An 18,422-nucleotide genomic window follows, 5' to 3' on the forward strand; every position below is an offset into this window, starting at 1 on the left:
TCCACATGAAATATGGTTTGGTTTGCCATAATCTACATTAGCCAGACATGCCCCAGCTGTGGGTGTGACAGGTCTTCCGACGCCCACACTTTCACAGAAACATGCCATTCAGTTTCATTGCAGTACATTAATTTCATCCTTATTTTCATGCTATTTAGGTGTTTGTGTACATAAGAGTAAACTTAGTTCTCTGCTTTATTTCAGCATCTTTTTTAAACATTATCTCTTCTCCGTTACTGTTGTTTTTAATCTGCTTGTTCGTGACAGGAAACCACTTCAGACGTCAAAAATACCAGCAGTGTTTATGGTGCCAGTGTCATCACTTTTAAAGCTGCTGCTGTACCCCTGTTACCATGTGAGGAAATACCTGAAAATCTGAATTTACAGTATTTGGTTTCCAACCTTGACAGTTTAACGTTCAACATATTCTCTCCCCTAAATAATTACGGTAGATCTTTTGATTCTTCTTACTAGAACTGAATCGTGAAACAAGGAGCCAGTCGTGAAAAAAACAGTATAAATCAACGTTATCTCATCATCTCCTTGAAAACAAATATGGCAAGGACTAAAAACAGTGACAACATGAGAACTGACCGAACTGAGGACATTTATCCATCCATTGCGGTCAGAAATTCTAACTGAAGCATTAAGAGCTTTACTGATCGATTTCTTACAAATGAAGGGATAAAAAGCAATAAAAACATTTTTATGGATCAGTCGAATCACTTTGCTCTCCATGGTAATTATTACAGACACTAGTATTTAACCACAATGCAACCGACTTATATTAATTATTCAAAGTTTATTTCATTTGCCACAAAATCGTGCGAGTGCAATGACACCATTTCAGAATCTGTCCTTTAACAGAGCTCAGAATAACAACATCTGAATAATGTTTGAATGTTAAATCTTTTAAAGTAAATGAGATGATTGGCTTTTTTTTTAATGTCAATTATTATTTCTTCAATGGCTTTTTATTCTAGTCAAGTTATGTGATCATACTGTCGACAATAAAATACAAAATGTCACATCTGATAGGTAACTTCAGTCATGATACCATACGAGACAAGCGCTTGGCTTGTGATCACAACAGATGAACCAGTTGATGAGCTTAATGATACCAGTTATCATGGATCACTGAGGTCAGGCATGTGAAGCTACTTTCTGAAACAGTCCCCTGTACATGTGACAAATAATTCATTTGTTACAAAAAATGTGTGACTGCGTGGTTTTTAAGTGTTTCAAAAAACATTCTGTTGTTGTGGAGAAATGAGCTCTACTGTAGTTTTTGTTTCTTTCTGAAGCTTGGTGAGGAATACATTTCCAAAACAACCGAAATATTAGTTGCTGTATTGATTTGGTGTTAAAAAACAACAACCCAAACAGTACTAAACAACAACAAAGTAGGCCCAGAAATGCCTAGTGTATTGTTAATAGATGCTCAGTCACAGTGAATTTCAATGTTTTTCGATTTAGCAGCTAGTTTGAACCAGTACACCGATCAATATGTAGATTCAGTCTTTATCCTTTTTGGTCAAAAACATTCCACAACCCATTCGTTGTGGTGCAAAGTGTGCAAAATCATCAGTAAATCATGTAAACAACAACAGAGAGGGATTCTCCTGTGAATCATGGGTCTCATTCAAGTTCGGTCACAGAGGACCATGGCAACGCCGACAGCAGAGTCTGCGTTCTGTCCGTACGCCACCGGCTGAGGAAACGCCTTCTCCACTTCCTGCCTCAGAACCTCATTGCGAGCGAGCGCGCTCCCGCTGCCCACAATCCTGCTGACTCCGGCCTGCTGCAGATGCTCGGCCGGCATCATGGACGTGATGTTGTCCAGGATTCCTCGACACAGCGCCCTGGTCACGTGACCCAGAGACAGACTGGAGGGGGAGATGTTGGTCACCTGACCGAGGCAGAGAGGGTCGTGTCTCTCTCCCAGGATGGTGGGAGTCACGCTCAGCTCACTGGTTTCCTGGTTCAGGGCGCAGCCAATCAGCTTCTCGTATAAGCATGAATCACTCAGCTCAGCATCTGTGAGGGAGAGGGAGGGGCAGGAGAACAAGTAATTATCTATAATGATTAGGGCTGGGTATCGTCAATGATTTCCTGAATCGATTAAATTCCGATTCACAAGGTCCCGATTCTTTTCAAGTCTCGATTCGATTCGATTAAATATCGATATCCATTCAATGAGGGGTATTTTATGTTATCAGAGTTTCTGTTTTGTAAGTCAGCCAATATTTTTATCACACAATCATGTGTGGACACCAACTTCTTCAAAAGAGTAGGCTAATGGTTTTAAAAAATTAATATGATCCAACACTGATTAACGTGGAAAATAATTGGAACTCACTTCCCACCCATATCAAAGATACACATACATACTCCACTTTTACAGCCAAGTTAAAAACATGGCTTGCCGACAATTATACCTGCACACACTAACATATGGCTGTGTGTTATTTGTGCCATGATCATGGATGCTGCCTCTCTATACAGTATGTGATGTCCGTCTGCACTCCTGAATGTGATTGTATGTGCTGATGTGTGATTATGTTTTATCTGCTGCTTCTGTATGTTTTGAGATTGAATTTGGGGAGGCTAAAGCCCCGCCTAAAACCGCCACAGGTTTTGATTATGTGTTGTCTCTGCATGATTGTACTGATGTTTCACTGTTCTCTCCTATCTTCGTTGATTTATCTTGTCTCCTAGCTGTCCTAAAGCTCTCTTTTTAATCATTGTGCTGTAATATATTGTTTTTGTTTTTTGTTTTGCTTTTTAGGGTGCCTATTGTCATCTGGCCGGGGACTACAGCAGGATATTAGCCATGTTGGCTAAAGCTGCCCTTTTTACTGTTACAGTTGATTAATTGGGATTGTCTTCGACATAATAAACTAATAAACTAATGAACTAAAAACTAAACTAAACAGGAAAACTTGAAAAGATCGATTCACGGAATTTTGAACTGATATCCCATTTTTTAATAGAAAATCGATATTAATTGATGGATCGATTTTTTGGGCACACCCCTAATAATGATCTATAATATTAGATATCACCATGATAATCAATTGCTTAACTTACACTGTCTGTCTGCCTGTGGTCATTCTTTTTTCACTTTGCTCACTGTGGTCTGGATTTACTGCTCAGTGTTCAAATGTAATGATCTTGCTCCAAAATATTCATCAAGCTCAGTTTCTAAATTCACCTGAGGTGTGAAACTGGTCTCACAGTTACAGTATTTATAGCTTTGACAAGAGCCTCCAGGAGGAGCGTCATCATCATCATCTACCTGTGCACTCATCAGTCTGGTGTGTATCTGAAGCCGACTGATTCAGTGTCTGAATGGTACCCTCATGAATGAATTACATTTCACTTGCTGAATCACCAAATTACATTTGTAGATGAAATAAAAGTCTATTCTAGCAGCTCTGTTAAGGCTCTCTTTGGCAAACTGGTGCTTTGGGCCAAATGCTAACGTCACCACTCTGACATGCTCACAACAAAACATTAATGTTGTCAGTTGGAAATATCTCATTCGAGTCAGTTAGCATGCTTGTAATTGCTCAACACAAATGAAAACAACACAATGCGAAAAGTTAAGGGCAACAAATCCATTATCGAAATGTTATCAAAACATTTCACTCAAAACCACAAGTCGAGCTCAGGCTGCGTTTACTCTACGATGAGCAGCCGATGGAGATTTCAGACGCTTAGTAATCAGCGTAATTGCCAACAGCTGCTGAAGTGCACAACAGTAATTTGACATGCAAAGCATCACACTGCGGTATTGTTAGCAGGAAGTATTGTACCTGCCATGGATACTGCTTTTTTTTTTGTTCCACTGTGGACTCTCTGAGGACACAACATGGTGGGTACATTTACACACTCACAACCAAGAAACTCAAGATAAAATGTGTAGCAAATGTAGTACACAACAGTGTTTCATTTTGGATAATCTGTCTAATATTGTATCGAGATACAACAGCTTTGAAATTTGAATTTACTTTCTGTTCTCTGTTGTGTAAAATTAACATTTTCAACTTTTGTGTCGGTGTCGGTATTGATTTTAAATACATTTGCAAAATTTTCTAAAAACCTGTTTTCATCTTGCTGCTATGAATTATTGAGAGTATATTGATGGGGGAAATCGCTATTGTATTAATTTAGCCTAAATTAGAATTTTCAACACAATAACATGTGCAAAAAGTGAAGGGGTCTGAATACTTTCTGAAGCTGCAGTATGTCAGTCAGTGGATCAAAGTGTTGGACTGACCAACACTGCCATTAACCAACAGTAGAAAAGACTGAGCTTGAGAAAAATGTAGTTTTTCTACAGCTGTAAATGAGTGATATGTTTATATCTTACATAAATATCAATAATATTCAGTTTCTTTTGTTGTTAGATGGTAAATAAAAATACGTACTGAGCTCTTTCATCCAGCCGGTGAGCATCTCCACAAAAGTGGCCAAAACATTCCCTCCATTGAGCGACGCCGCCACCGCCAGGTAGGAGGAGTCAAAGTAGGGGAAGTAGGAGATGGAGGAGTGAGGACGAGGAGAATCTGGAGGTTTGAAATCAGCCGGCATGGCGAAGGTCAGCTGGGCCGAAGTGCTGATGTTAAGAACTGGGAGTGCAAGAGACAGACAGAGAGTCCATTTCAACCACATTACAAACACTTCAGACCATTAACTAGAATGAACTATGAAGGCATAATGCATTTAATGTGAGAGAGATGACCGGACTGGACTTCCTGCTTCACCTGCGTCTGTCCGTGCACTCATGCAGGAGTAGACAGAGCACTGGAAATCCCCGAGGGCGGCTCCTACAGGGGTGCCAGCGGGAATACCATGCCAGTCGGAGCACGTCTTTCCCGCCAATCCACCAGAATGCACGCACCGAGGTAGCAGGGTCAACGGGAAGCCGGCACCCTTCAGACTGGAGCAGGCACACACAGACAGAGTGGCTTGTTATGTAGGTTACATATTATTCTGACACTGTATGGTTATGATGATGTATGTTTTTCATGCAATTATCACTTCACTGATGGATTTAAAAAAAAATTTATTTTAGGGCCATTTTTTGCCCTTAATGGAGAGTCACAGGGGAGAGAGAGAGGAAATGCTAAGAGAGAGCTTCTTGACCCTTTTATGATTTTAATGGATGGTCACAGTGGGGGAAAACAGGAAATGGGGATTGACACACTGCAAATGGTTACACTACTTATTGGGAGCCCAACTAGTGACTGAGTGCTAAGGGGACCAGAGTAATCCCCCCAACCCCAAATCCCCCACCCACCCAAGCAGCTGCACAGATCTATCTCATGAATAAAATGCTCTGGCTGGCTGCTGGAGCTTGAAACTGAAGTATAACTAAAACAGGAAGTGCAACGATTTACATACATGTCTTTATTCCACTGGTTGGTGGAAGTGCTGAAAAACCCCCAGCTGGCTGCGTTCTGAGGCGTCATCACACACCCGTCCAAGCCACACAGCATGGACACCACGTAGTCCTGGATGGTACCTGCTGCTGTGAAGTCCTCCAGGAACTCAGGCCTGCAGCGATAACCACACAGCTTCACATTATTTACTTTGACATCACAAATGAATGAATGGATTTTATTTTGAACACGTCTAAAATAAATAAATAAATAAAAGACAAAAAATAAAAATAGAAGTATCATGAAATCATAATATGCATATGCAAGTTCGAAAAAGGAGAAGGAAGAAGTATGCACTTAAAAAAAAATCTTACCCCTTTCTACTCATCATGGTTTATATATATATATATATATATATATATATATATATATATATATATATATATATATATACTACATAAATATCCATATCAATATACATACACAACATAAATATCCATAACAATAAATGTATCCATATCAACGTATGATATCCCTTATGTTTAGCACTATATTTTTATCCCTCATCTTCAATATACCTATTTAGAAATATTTTTTTATACCTCTTACAAATTAATACAAATGAACTGAGCTGGGTAACACTTTATAATAAGTACACACTATTAAGCATTAAATACTGAATTCATCATTTATAACACATGAATACTCATTAGTATGTAGTTTATAAACACAGTTAAAAATGTTTTACTCATCATTGATAAGCACTACCTGTATTTATAAACTACATATTAATGAGTATTCATGCGTTATAAATGAAGAATTCAGTATTTATTAATTCTTAATTAATGCTTAATAGTGTATACTTGTTATAAAGTGTTACCCTGAGCTGTTACATGGAGCGTTTTGTTTTTTTTAAAGTGTGTGTGCTGACCTGTTCTTTATGTACCAGAGGATTGTTGCACAGCCAAACCCCGTGGCTACACTCAGATGTGAGTCTGGTTTAGGTAGAGACGACAGGAAGTCGCTGCTGCAGCGTCCATCCTGCCAGGTGATCAGCTGACTGGTGTCTCTGGCTGTGAAGAAGTCTCTGCTGGACCAATCACAACCTGTGAGGGGAGAGACACAGAAAGGGAAAGACATTAACTTCAGTGTTTTCTCCAACATAGAATAAACAATTACTGACTTACTGGTTTTGGTTTTAGTTTCAGTTTTGTTCAGAGCATTGGATTTATTTCAAACTGTAGGTCTACATCTGTTTAAAAAGATTTTGTGTGCAGCCAGCAGAGGGCAACATGATGATGAAATCTGAAATCTGATTTCCTCAAGTCTACTTAGAAGCTCATTAAAAGTATTAGAGTACTGGTAATTATACATGATTGAATGATTCAGCAGGATTGTACAAAGAAGGCTAATGAACATTTACTGGTGAATGTTTTTCTGAAGTGTGCAATCTGGTTAAACACCATAAGAGCTGTTATCCCATCATGAGATTGATGATCAGCGTCTGAAAACACAGACAGGATAGTCCACTTTTACGCAAAATCAGTTTTGTGTTATTATTTGCGCAATCATATTACACATAAGTGAATGTAACATATGATTACACAAATAATAACACAAAACTGATTTTGCATCAACTTTCCTGCACAAAATGTTTAACGTTGAATTATTCACGATGTATAACATACTATTATGTGGAATTGAATCCCTATTATGTGTGTGTGTGGGTATACAAACACACATACACATATGACCAGACTGACTGATGACTGACATTTACACCTAATGACTTTGCATGCACATTATATCTTTACTGAACATTTCACGTGTTGTTACTGTATGTTGTTAGTTTCATGCCATGTCACACTCATTGATCAGTAAAATCATTTATTATTCAAATTCTCTAATGGTCTTCAAACAAAACTAACTCTATGCTTATGAATCAGCATGAATTATTCAATCCTTTGTAAGCCTCACAGATGGGAGTGTGATGTAGTAGGAGCCTTGCTGTGGGCTCCTGGAGTTGATCATTAGATCCTCATTAGAGCCTCCAAAGCATGCAGATTGTGCATATGCAGGTGTCACAACATTTTGAAACCAGGAACATTAGGTTATCATGTGAAAAACACTCTGGGTGCACACTGGAGGTTTCTGAACTGGGGTCATTGAGTTATCCAGATGTGCACATGTTAGGCTGTGATAGGAATTATTAACGTTGTGCACATTTTACCCATATTTTAAAGCCCAGTGGCAGCAGCTCCACATGCTCAGGTGACAATTAATCTATCACGATCCACACCTTGCTTTTTATTCCTCTGACCATTTAAATCTGTGTCTTTACTTCTCAAACTGCTCGTGTTACAGAGGAGTTGCTTCCTATTACACAACCTGCCACACGCTGTTGTGAATTGCCACAGAGGGCGCCTACATGTACCAGGACTGTATGTTTTTACCGCTTTCTGCTTTCCAAAACAAAACCCCGTGCATCTGTCCGGACAGCCCGATGCTGCAGACATGCTGCAGTTTGTCTCTGGGCAGGAGGCCGATGCACCGATTCAAGGTGTCTATGATCCGACCTGTGTCCTGTTCTTTCGCCTGTGTGGAAAATAAGATGTAGCCAAGTTACACACAGGGGGCACACACATAGGAGATATACCTGAGCTGCAGATTTGCAGTTGTTTGGTACGTGAACGCACCCACCTTTATGCCGCTATTGTCGATTATATCGGCCGTAGTAGGCAAAGTGTGACTCTCAGCGACGGACCTGGAGCCAGTTTCTAATAAAACTGCTTTTACTGAGGTGGTGCCCACATCTACACCCAGGATATAGGTCGACATGACAGCGGAATGCACTGTGTGTTTCTCCACGGTCCTGTCGATTGTACGGCATCACCATGGGGGTGCAAAGTCAACACAGTTGCCTTCAATTAAAATGGGAAATTAGAAATTTCCACTTAAGTTAGGTATAGTTATTTTTCAGCTAATTACTATTTACTGCTAACATGTTTTGGGGGATTAATACAGAAAAAATGAGCAGTAAATAAACTTCACAATAGTTTTGCATGCAGGTGACTTGGGGGGACAAGTGCTAGTTGAACAATTTATTAGGCTGCAATCATGCCACGCTCTGGCAGATTGGTAGAATTTCCGTTTAATTTTTACTTCTTAAATTAAAATATTCAAATAAAAATTGGTATAATGTTCTTATCGGTTCTTATCCATGCTTCAGCCAAAGCTTCAGTATGTCACAGAAATTTGGAAAAATAAGAGTCATACCTGGGCACTATATACATTTCACTATGGTTAACTATTTATAAACTAAGTTATAAAAGCAATGTATACTAAACACTGAAATTGGCCAAATGTATATTTAGTTTTTTATGTTGTTTAACAGTTATAAGACATTTACCTACCATTAAGTTATTATTTCCTACTCTTTTATGTGACGCGAAGGCACCACGCAGTCGCATCCACCTTCTTCCCATAATGCACTGCGGAGTAGCATGGCTGACTCTGGTCTAGGAGTGTCGATGAGACGAGGATGAATGTGCCGTTTCCGTGCCACACCAGCTGACCTTCCTTCACAACAACAAACTTGCTCGAGTGTGCGAAGTGTTTCTTACAGATTATGATATTGTGATCGAGTCGTGAGGAGCCGACGAGTCTGCGTTTATCTCCGGTGAGAAGCTGTCATCGGTTACCGTTAGAGAGCTAGCTGTGTTAGCATATTAGCATCCGTACTGACAAGATTGTCCAGATATCGCAGGTTAATGTGCAGCTAAACTACCCAGGACCGTGCAGCGCTGGGTTTAATGTAGTAATTTCGATGTGTTAAGTAGGGCTTTGTCGTGTTTTTGTCTCTTTGTGCTGTTGTGTCTGTTTTTATCATCGCTACAGGGCTTTAAATTTACGTAGCCAGGTTGCTTCATTGTAGTCAGTGGCTAATGTTAAGCTAAAATCATAGAGGCTAAAATCGACCACTGCTGACTTAACAGCTACCTGATTTGTCACTCACGTAATGAGTTAAATGCAGCGAGACCCCTGCTGTGTCTTTTCCAGATTGTCCCCATCATAGCCGTGATTTTATTCCGTCTTAAACATTGGACGTACAGCAATCTGTCAGTCTGCTAACAGCTGATGTAGCATGTCAGTCATGCTAACTTACATCAGAAATACTCTAGTTGCATGCCACTAGTGCAATTATTAAAGTGTTATTGAAGGGTTAATTACATAATATACAAATACCCAATTACAAGTCATATTCACTCAGAAGCACTCAGAGTATTCTGTACTGTAAATGTATAACCATTGTTATTCAGTTTGTTTAGTTTAGCAACATAATTAATAGGAAGTTATAATGTCTCTGTAACAATCTGCCACATTTTGATAATTAATAGGTTTTGTACTAAAGAATTTAGGTCACTGCTTACCATAGCTTTGAAAGGAATATAAACCACAGCCATTGCTTTAATATGTATTGATGTGGAACAGCTTAAAAGGGTTAAAAATCACACAATGTTTGTAATTTGTACTGTGATCTGCATCTCTTTCTTTACAGCAGCAGCTTCCTGTGAACCTCCTCCTGTGAACTTCCTCCAACCAGAGCCAACATGGCAGGAGTTGTAGCCAAGCGTGAGGGACCACAGTTCATCAGTGAAGTGGCCGTGAGGGGCAACGCCGCTGTGCTGGACTACTGCCGCACCTCTGTATCCGCACTCTCCGGAGCAACTGCTGGCATCATGGGGCTGACGGGACTGTACGGCTTCATTTTCTACTTCCTCGCCTCATTTCTCCTCTCACTGCTGCTCATTCTCAAGGCTGGACGGCGGTGGAACAAATGCTTCAAATCACGGCGGCTGCTCTTCACCGGAGGCCTTGTCGGAGGTCTTTTTACTTACGTCCTGTTCTGGACTTTCCTCTATGGAATGGTGCATGTGTACTAAAATGATCTCCCACAAATCACTCTGAATTATTTCTGTCTAATCTAAAGTCGACTAATAAAATCGTCTGCCCTGCTGTTTGTAGATAAGCCATTAGTGATTTTTCTATTATGAACGGTTCATATATTAGAGGATGTGTCAATAAATGTGTCAACCATATGCAGACGAAGAGTAACAAGAGCCACAGTTATAATGTAGGTTGTAGTGTAACAATACTATGGTCAGGTTATGAAAAATGTGATTAATGATTTAAATAAATACCTCTGTACAAGTTTGTTTGAATGCATTATTAATCAGTCGGGTAATGTCACTTGCTGGCATGACAACAAAATGACAGACACATTTGTTTCTTACAATAAAGGACATTCAATGAATAGAAACAGGAAGGGAGTCATCGCAATTAAATGTCCATTCATTAACATTAATTCATTGATCAGACCGTACTTCACCAGTGACACCGTTTTCTGATGGCACATGACAAACAACTCACAGCAGCTGCAGATATGATTGTGTTGTAGCCATCACAGTCACAATCAGCACAGCCAACTCAACACAAAGCAGGAAACACATCAGCAGTGTTTAACAGTATGCTCAAATGCCTGTCGTAACACAAGTACAGTACACGATGCTTCCAGCTGAAATATGAACAAATAAGACCATTCATGTGTGCATTAAAAAAATTATTTGAATCTTCCTACATGTTCATTTCTCTCACGACCTAACACTGAATTTAGAAGGTATTTTGAAAACTGACTTAGAAGAATTCACTTTGTTTTTGTATTTTATATATTATTTTATTACATATATAATCTATATCAAGCATTTTTGTAGTAATTATTAAAACATAGTCCATAAAATGGCGCAAAAGCAAAACTAAGACCCATCAGGTATACCTCAAACTGAAAATTATGCTTAATTAGTCTGATCAAAAGCCAATAAAAACGTGAATGTTTTGAATTTACAGATCATTCAGAAAGTATTTTAGCCCTGTCATGTTTTGTTATGTTGCATCCATCCTATGTTATAATAAAATATAGACCCAATATGCCACAATGAAAACATTTTTTTTCAAGAGCAAGAACAGCCAGGAGTCTGGCTGCAACATTAGTGATGGGATCTGAAAACTTTCTGGATGGACTGCATGATGTGAAACTGATTCAGTAATATGAATTATTTGCATTTGTAGAGCAGTAACTGATATATACAGCATTTGGCAATTCACTAAAAGTCTTAGTCTTGAATAATTTTTATGTTACCCTGCTAAGTGCATCAGCATTATCACAGTACTTTTGTATATCATTCTTTATGGACCTGTTTATATAATCTCCCACATTCCACCTTTGGTTCCTGACCCAGCTACCTCAAAACCTCCCTCCTGTGAATCTCCAAACGTCAGTGTCTTGGCCCACAGTGCAGAACATTGACCTTTCCCTGGACCAACACAGTTTCAGTCAAGGCAAGCATCACTCAGGCTAGTGGAATGCCAGCAGTCGTGCCAGTGGGTGAGTAGTGGACATCAGTCCGACTTTTGCTTCCACCACCTGCAACATAACCGAGACCACTGCGGGTGATTTGTCTTGTTTTTGTCTGCAAACTTAACTGTGTGGAGCGAAAGTGATATGATGCTTTGGCTCTGCACCTTGAGAAGGGATAATGGCCGAGTATCTTTGTCCTGTGTTGCGTGGAATGGTGGGACCCCGTCTCTCCACGGTCGACTCGCCCTCTGCCGCGGGAGACTCCTCGGCAGTTTCGGCATCCTCTGGCTTTTTGATGGAGTTGCCGGCCCCTTTCTCTGCAGCTGATTTCCTGGATCTCTTTTCCCGGTGTCCTGCCTTTCCGTCCTTAGTTTTGGTCCGTTCCTTCCTGTTCCACACAATCGGAGAGAGATGCAACAACAGATGTAACGATCTGGTTTTAGAAAATGATGATCAAGTGTGTAAATAACGATAGGCATACTTAAAGTTGATGATTTCAAACTTCTTATCTCGGTAGAAGGAGCTTGTGTTCATCATGTACAGTAATATCATATCACATACAAAGGCTCCCTGAAAGAAAAAAAACACATCTTTTTTTCATTTTCGTCAGCTGACTCACTGTTTGATGGACACCCATAATCATCTCATGATGCAATTACATGACATTTTGTGCTCAGTTACACACCAATTATACATAAGATGTCAGTAAATTACTCACAATTCCCAGAAGAGCAACACCGGAACCAATGGCAATTATTGTGGGAACAATATTGAATTTCCCAGCCTGCAAAATAATAACAACAACAACAGGCATTTACAGAAAGTCCATCACTGAAATCACGTCCATTGAAAGAGAGGGTTCATATCACAGCCGTACCTGGCCATTGATCATTATGTCAAAGCGAATTCCATACACTTTATACAAAGTCCGATAGGTTTCACCATTTGGATCCTTGTAATACCTGGCATATCTGTAGGAGGGGGATGAAAATAAAACAGGCTGGACAAGCAGAGGAATAACAGATGTATCTCTAGTCCGGTGACTGAGAGGACGTACCTGAAGTTGTAGCCTGATGTGACCGAGCTGTTCAAGTTCATGTCCAAACGGGTGAAGCTGTACTGTGGATTACACAGTGAAGAGTCTTTATCCAGGTCACAGTTCCACTCTATGAGAACACCAACAGACCCACCCTGATCGACAAAAACAGACAATTTGTTAATACTAGAAGTACTAATAGGCCTAATGATAGTAAACAGTAATGGTGCCATATAAGTAACTACAATTCAGAGCTTTAGTCTTGCAACTTCACATAAGAACAGATATTTATTCTCTAATAATGATAGTGACACAAGGAAAGCCTGTGGGTTGGTTTTAGTGTCTCTAAATAGTTTGATGATACTAATGATCAGCCTCATTAACACAGAGTTAATTTAGTACAGCAAGAGAAACAGCCCACAGAGGACTGTATTTGTGTATACAAGTCAGTTTAATTGCAGAAAGTTTGCACACGTCCAGTTTTAGAGGGCCCATATTATGCAAAATCCACTTTCTACTGGTTTTGTAGTGGTCCTATGTGTTCCTGTGGCCTTTCTATGACGCCTGGAGGTGAAAAAAGTCTGTTCACTCCCTTAATTGATTGCTACACTTTTTTTCACTCCCTTAATTGATTGCTTAGGAGATCGTGTCTCCAATCGGGCGAATTGAAAGTGCTGTTAGACTTGACGTCATGAGGCACCAAATTCAAGTGACTCCCGCTGACACTTTTCTGGAACAGCGACAGTCAAGAAATCAATGCCCGACCCCATTCCTATTCCCAATGTCAACATTAGCACATGTACATGTAGCGAAAACCACACCCTCTCCCCGTGACGGCTGTGGAGTGGACGTGGTTTACACATCTTATTTGCATGTCAAGATGCAGACACAGAAATGGCTCATTCTCAGGGGAGCTCTGGAGAGACACTTTTAGATTGCTGAGATGTAGAGCTGCAGATTGATTTGGGGACAATACACTAGGAATACAATATGGTTGGACAACTTAGACCCATGTGAAATGGTTGAAAAACAGCATAATATGGGACCTTTAATATTTTGTTAAGGTGGTCAAATTAGTGGGGTTAACAGGTTCCACCACAATTGTGCATCATTTGTATACAAACATGTTTGCTGCAACAATAATGACACAATTCATGGCTCCTCCTTGATGCCCTTCATTGTTCAAAGGTCTCTCATCCCCACACATGTTTTTTTTAATCACTCTAGCTGATTGGGCAGTGAGTCAGGTTGAGAGTGTTGTGTTTTAAGAAATGCATTAAGTCAACTGTTATGGTAAGTAGTTTGACATTTAAGCTGTTATCACACTTAACTGGGTTTTGCAGAGCTTTCTTTCAGAATTAATTCACAGATATACTGCAGTTCTCATCAAACGAGCTACATATGACATTTCACATGATAGTAACTAAGCATATCCATGACATCTACAGGTGAGAAAGATACTTGCGGTACAGCTCTGCTGCAACTCAAGTTGTTTCTCCTTCTTTGCCTTGTTTCTCTCCTTCCCTTGTGGTCTTTCTGTATATGTGTGTGTTTCCTGCTCCAGACTCATCACCACACTCGTTGTTCACATCTGAATTGTATTGTACCTTGATGCAAGGAGATGTACTTCTGTTGTGCTCTATGCTTTGTTATTTGGATGATTTGGCCCAAAACCACAGAAACAGATAAACTTTTCAGTGGAAGCAGACCACACCTTCTTATGAAGCCAATCAGCTGTTGCTCTGGATTAATAAATGGATTTTCCACAATTCTTAATTTTTCACTAATGGGGCTCTATTATAAAATAACTGTGAGGAAGCAAGGAACTGAAGTCACTCCCACACACAATCTGAACAGGCCCATTAGTAGCCTTCATACCTTAACAGCCATTTCCTGGAAGTCATTTTGAGTCCAGCTGACCAGATCTCCGAGGCGGAAGATAGGGCAGTACGGATTCTCCTCTTGGTCATACGAGCATTTCTTCAGGTAGTCGGGGTCATCAGAATTTTCAAGGACGTTAGACCTAAAACGTTAAGACACCAACTGTCAGACTTTTGTTGTCTCATTTTCATTTTTTTTTGTTTGTTTGCTCATCTTTTCAATCCTGAGATGCACATAAAAACGTTACATTTATCATGTTTTCACAAGTGGTGGCAGACACCGACTCACAATTCTGTGGCCCTGCCAAGTAACAGCTTCAGAAATCTCTCAACTTCTTATTTGGCTTTGACCTTTCAATCTTAGACACCATTTAAGGCCAAGCTCAGAAAGCCCTCACACTGTGACTCGACACACTCTGATGAACTGTAAGCCTAAATATGCAGAAATCAAACCAAACCCAGACAAGAGTACAGTACAATCCCATGTGACACACTGTAAGACGTGTAGTGTTTCCAGCCATTTCATTAACAGGGATTTCTGTAACCTGTCAATCCACATTCAGCACAAGTATAACAAGATTAGTGAGGAAACATAAGAGAGATAACCGTGTAATTTGAATTAGATCTTGACTGATGAATGAGACATGCCTCGTGGCATCTCCCTGCTGTCGAGCTGGACTTGAACAGAAAACAGCAGAGAGGGCAGCAGCAGAGCTCCCTGGGCTAGCCCCATCTGATCTGACACCTGTCCAGAGCAAGGCACCCGCTGTCAAGGACGTCTCAGATGACTGTTTCACTGTCTCACTGAGCGCAATGCACAGGCCCGGTATAAATAGAAGGCTCTCTTCACCCTAAAGCTATTTAAAGCAGCCATTGGAACATGTATATCCCTCAGCTCTTTTGCTGATCTGTCTTACAATGCCTTGGATCCATCCGTATACTCACTTGGAGAATTCAAACTTTGGAAATCTGATGAAATTCTTGATGTAGATGGTGAAGTTTTCTGCTTCCCTCAGTAAGGGCTCTCTGGAAAACGAAAGAGGCAGACAGCCATGTGTAAGAGCTAACAGCGGAGCTGACAGGCTGTATTAGTAATAAATAGAACCTGTGAAATAACTCGGTCCCTGTGAGGGATCAGAGTGTGTGTGAATGTAATAGCACAAAATGGCTAATTTCCAAAGTTCTGCAAGAGGGGAGGGAGGGGAATCTCACGAGGGCTGCTTGCTGTATTCAACTGGACACCAGGCGTGAATCTCACAGGTCCCAGTACTGTTCACACACAAGCCGGTCTTGATCCCTGAGAAAGAGAGCAAAGACTGCAAAATAAGACATTATGTAACACTGTTGGTGTTTTGTGTGTCATGAGATGTGTAAATAGATGAGTTATCAATAGTCTAGACCAGCAGATGAACATGTAAACCTATAACTGAGGTTTAAGGTCCTCACCATGTCCAGCTATCACAGACTCTCCTTCTGCACAGTCATCGTCAGATCTACATCGTCCATTTGGCACCTTTAAACTCTGTGAGGTAGAATAAAAGCAGCTGGATATGAAAAAGCAATTCTCTGGACACCTTAATCTGTAACAGTGTAACCTACTGTAATTCAGATATTAGGATTGAAAAAAAAAAGCAATAAATATGATCAATTAGATTCCTCTTTTTCCATGCACTCACCTCAGGACAGAACCCAAGTCTCTGATTGGGGGTTTGTATGTAATTTGTTACTATGAAGAACACCTGCTCACCCTACAAAATAAAATTAGGTCCAGAGAAAAAAGATTTAGAAGCAAAAGGTTAAACAAATTACACTTCACACAAAGTTCAATATTGTTAAATCTGTTTCGTCAGATGCTGAGGCTAATGATATCTACCGAGGCAGATACTCAATAACCATGATCTGTTCTGACAGCGGCGTAATTGGGTGGGGCTCTGACATCAATACTGGTTGGGAATGCCTTTTTTTTTTTAAATAAATAAAAGAGAAGGATGTGAGAGATAAACTGGGAGATGAGGCTCACGTTTGGTGGTATGACGTAGTCCTCAGCACTCCAGAGGTGAGGCCCTGCCTCAGAGCTGTTGGTCAGTGTAACACCTTTGAGCTTGGTGATGACGGAGGACTGGATGGCCTCTTCTTTCTCCTGGTACCCTTTCTTCATCACAAACACCCACCTGAGACATTCAGCGCAAACATTTTAAAGTCTTGTGCTAAATAGATTAAACAGTATGTGAGTATTATTATGTTTTTATGCTTTATTATTCTTATATTTGTTTATATATAGCCTGTTTGTGACCATGGGGACTGGGTTGACAGAACACACATACTGTAACTGTTGTTTAGTGTGTTCAACAACATGTGGCAGATGACAGGAGTAATGCTAATGTGTAAATGTATCCTTGGCTACATCACATAATATTTAGTGCATCCACACTGGTATTATACTGGACTATATGGAGCTATTTGTTCCACACACACAGGGCGTGACAGCAGCATCTAATGAGCAAAATGAAAAAATACCAATGGTCTCAGCTGTGGCATGGAGATAATACATGTGCACATGTGCATAAGCAGTCCTACACAACAGCAGCAGTCCTACACAACCGAGGCCACAGATCCTAAATGTGTTTTTTTTACAAGCCGCCCCTGCAACAGCCACACTTGCAACCACTAAATTTGTCACTTCATCTTAACTTTCATGAAGAGGTGAGGTCGAACCAGTTGTTGGTATCAGCTCCCACCTCACTGCCCCAGTCACCTGCTCAGATTTCATCATTTCTCTCACATAGCTACATCAGTGTGACATCACACAAGAGCGCAGGGTGGCGGGTAAGATAACCTGCACTGTCTCTCTACAGTAGTTTGAGACATTAAAACATTAAAAGCTCTTTACTGTTTGAAAACAGAAAAGCCCCTCAATGGTAGTCTACTTCCACTTTAACAACACAACCACAGCAACAAAAAAAACTCCGACATGCTCAACTATTTTTAACTTGTGAATCACTTTCTAAAAGGTTACTTTATGCCGTGTTCGCAAAACAGGACATGCAGTGCACCTCACCCTATTATGTATCCCAGCACGGCCAGCTGATACAGTCTGAATAATATTCCGATTTTCCTGTTTTCGGCGATGACATATTTCTCCGTCTTGTAGTTGAGGAGAGAAACGAAGAAGACCCCCCAGCCTGCCATTCCTCCCGCACGGTGAACCCGAGTGAGACAGCGGCTCCCAGGCTCCCAGCAGATATATAGCTACTACAGCTGGTTCACTTGTCATACCGGGCAAACCCACTGAGAGAGAGGGGCTGCAGCCCGCAGGACACCAACACAGCCTGCTTTAACACGATTAGAGGAAATGTCAAAATGTCAAAATGTCCAGGTACAATCTTTGTTAAGATGTCTAATTATAGTAACAGTTATTACATTGTGACACAGTGTCACAATGTAATAACTGTTACTATAATTGTTTTTGTTTGTTTTCTTTTCTTTCTATTATTATTATTTTACTTATTTTTCATGTTCATATTTCCTAACCATTTTATTTTATTATTATTTATCTATCTGTTTGTTTGTCCTTATTATTTATACTACTTTGCCATGGGTATAAGTTGTACTATGTTTGCATATTTGAAAACTTCAAAATAAAGTATTCAAAAAAAAAAAAAGTCAAAATGATCTGTTATTGATGTAAATTTCATTTTCTTTTC

The 18,422-nt window shown here is 40.1% G+C and overlaps 3 protein-coding genes across 5 annotated transcripts; 1 reads left to right on the top strand and 2 right to left on the bottom strand.

The window, feature by feature from the left end:
- Positions 1–896: 896 nt before the first annotated feature.
- Positions 897–8,242, bottom strand: shpk (sedoheptulokinase). The gene is made up of 7 exons (XM_083987417.1): positions 8,088–8,242; positions 7,841–7,982; positions 6,319–6,493; positions 5,410–5,562; positions 4,770–4,945; positions 4,434–4,634; positions 897–2,037 (listed from the first exon to the last, which is right to left on the bottom strand). The coding sequence occupies exons 1-7, from the start codon at positions 8,223–8,225 to the stop codon at positions 1,643–1,645; spliced, it is 1,380 nt and encodes a 459-aa protein (XP_083843543.1). The 5' UTR covers positions 8,226–8,242; the 3' UTR covers positions 897–1,642.
- A 633-nt stretch (positions 8,243–8,875) lies between these two features.
- emc6 (ER membrane protein complex subunit 6) lies at positions 8,876–10,600 on the top strand. Of its 2 annotated transcripts, none has more exons than XM_083986717.1 (2): positions 8,876–9,066; positions 9,946–10,600. In XM_083986717.1, exon 2 carries the CDS (start codon positions 9,998–10,000, stop codon positions 10,328–10,330), a length of 333 nt encoding a protein of 110 aa, XP_083842843.1. In that variant the 5' UTR covers positions 8,876–9,066; positions 9,946–9,997; the 3' UTR covers positions 10,331–10,600. The 2 variants fall into 2 exon arrangements, with proteins under 2 accessions (XP_083842843.1, XP_083842844.1); XM_083986718.1 differs by having other exon boundaries at positions 8,889–9,066; positions 9,949–10,600.
- A 684-nt stretch (positions 10,601–11,284) lies between these two features.
- p2rx5 (purinergic receptor P2X, ligand-gated ion channel, 5) lies at positions 11,285–18,052 on the bottom strand. Of its 2 annotated transcripts, XM_083986715.1 has the most exons (13): positions 17,777–18,052; positions 16,739–16,889; positions 16,395–16,466; positions 16,165–16,240; positions 15,931–16,015; positions 15,664–15,744; positions 14,717–14,861; positions 12,860–12,993; positions 12,680–12,773; positions 12,521–12,586; positions 12,284–12,372; positions 11,967–12,190; positions 11,285–11,868 (listed from the first exon to the last, which is right to left on the bottom strand). In XM_083986715.1, exons 1-13 carry the CDS (start codon positions 17,905–17,907, stop codon positions 11,795–11,797), a joined length of 1,422 nt encoding a protein of 473 aa, XP_083842841.1. In that variant the 5' UTR covers positions 17,908–18,052; the 3' UTR covers positions 11,285–11,794. The 2 variants fall into 2 exon arrangements, with proteins under 2 accessions (XP_083842841.1, XP_083842842.1); XM_083986716.1 differs by having other exon boundaries at positions 11,285–12,190.
- Positions 18,053–18,422: the final 370 nt, after the last annotated feature.

This window comes from Trachurus trachurus (genome assembly GCF_905171665.1).
Source record: "Trachurus trachurus genome assembly, chromosome: 14".
Lineage (NCBI taxonomy): Eukaryota > Metazoa > Chordata > Actinopteri > Carangiformes > Carangidae > Trachurus > Trachurus trachurus.

Coding starts and splice junctions, on each gene's coding strand:
- p2rx5 (XM_083986715.1), bottom strand. CDS start 17,907: ATGGCAGGCTGGGGGGTCTTCTTCGTTTCTCTCCTCAACTACAAGACG. Junction 15,745..15,930: donor GAATACAGCAAGCAGCCCTC/GTGAGATTCCCC, acceptor TTCGTTTTCCAG/AGAGCCCTTACTGAGGGAAG. Junction 12,774..12,859: donor ACATCAGGCTACAACTTCAG/GTACGTCCTCTC, acceptor CCCCTCCTACAG/ATATGCCAGGTATTACAAGG.
- shpk (XM_083987417.1), bottom strand. CDS start 8,225: ATGTCGACCTATATCCTGGGTGTAGATGTGGGCACCACCTCAGTAAAA. Junction 4,635..4,769: donor GAGTGCACGGACAGACGCAG/GTGAAGCAGGAA, acceptor TTGCACTCCCAG/TTCTTAACATCAGCACTTCG. Junction 2,038..4,433: donor CGGCTGGATGAAAGAGCTCA/GTACGTATTTTT, acceptor TCTCCCTCACAG/ATGCTGAGCTGAGTGATTCA.
- emc6 (XM_083986717.1), top strand. CDS start 9,998: ATGGCAGGAGTTGTAGCCAAGCGTGAGGGACCACAGTTCATCAGTGAA.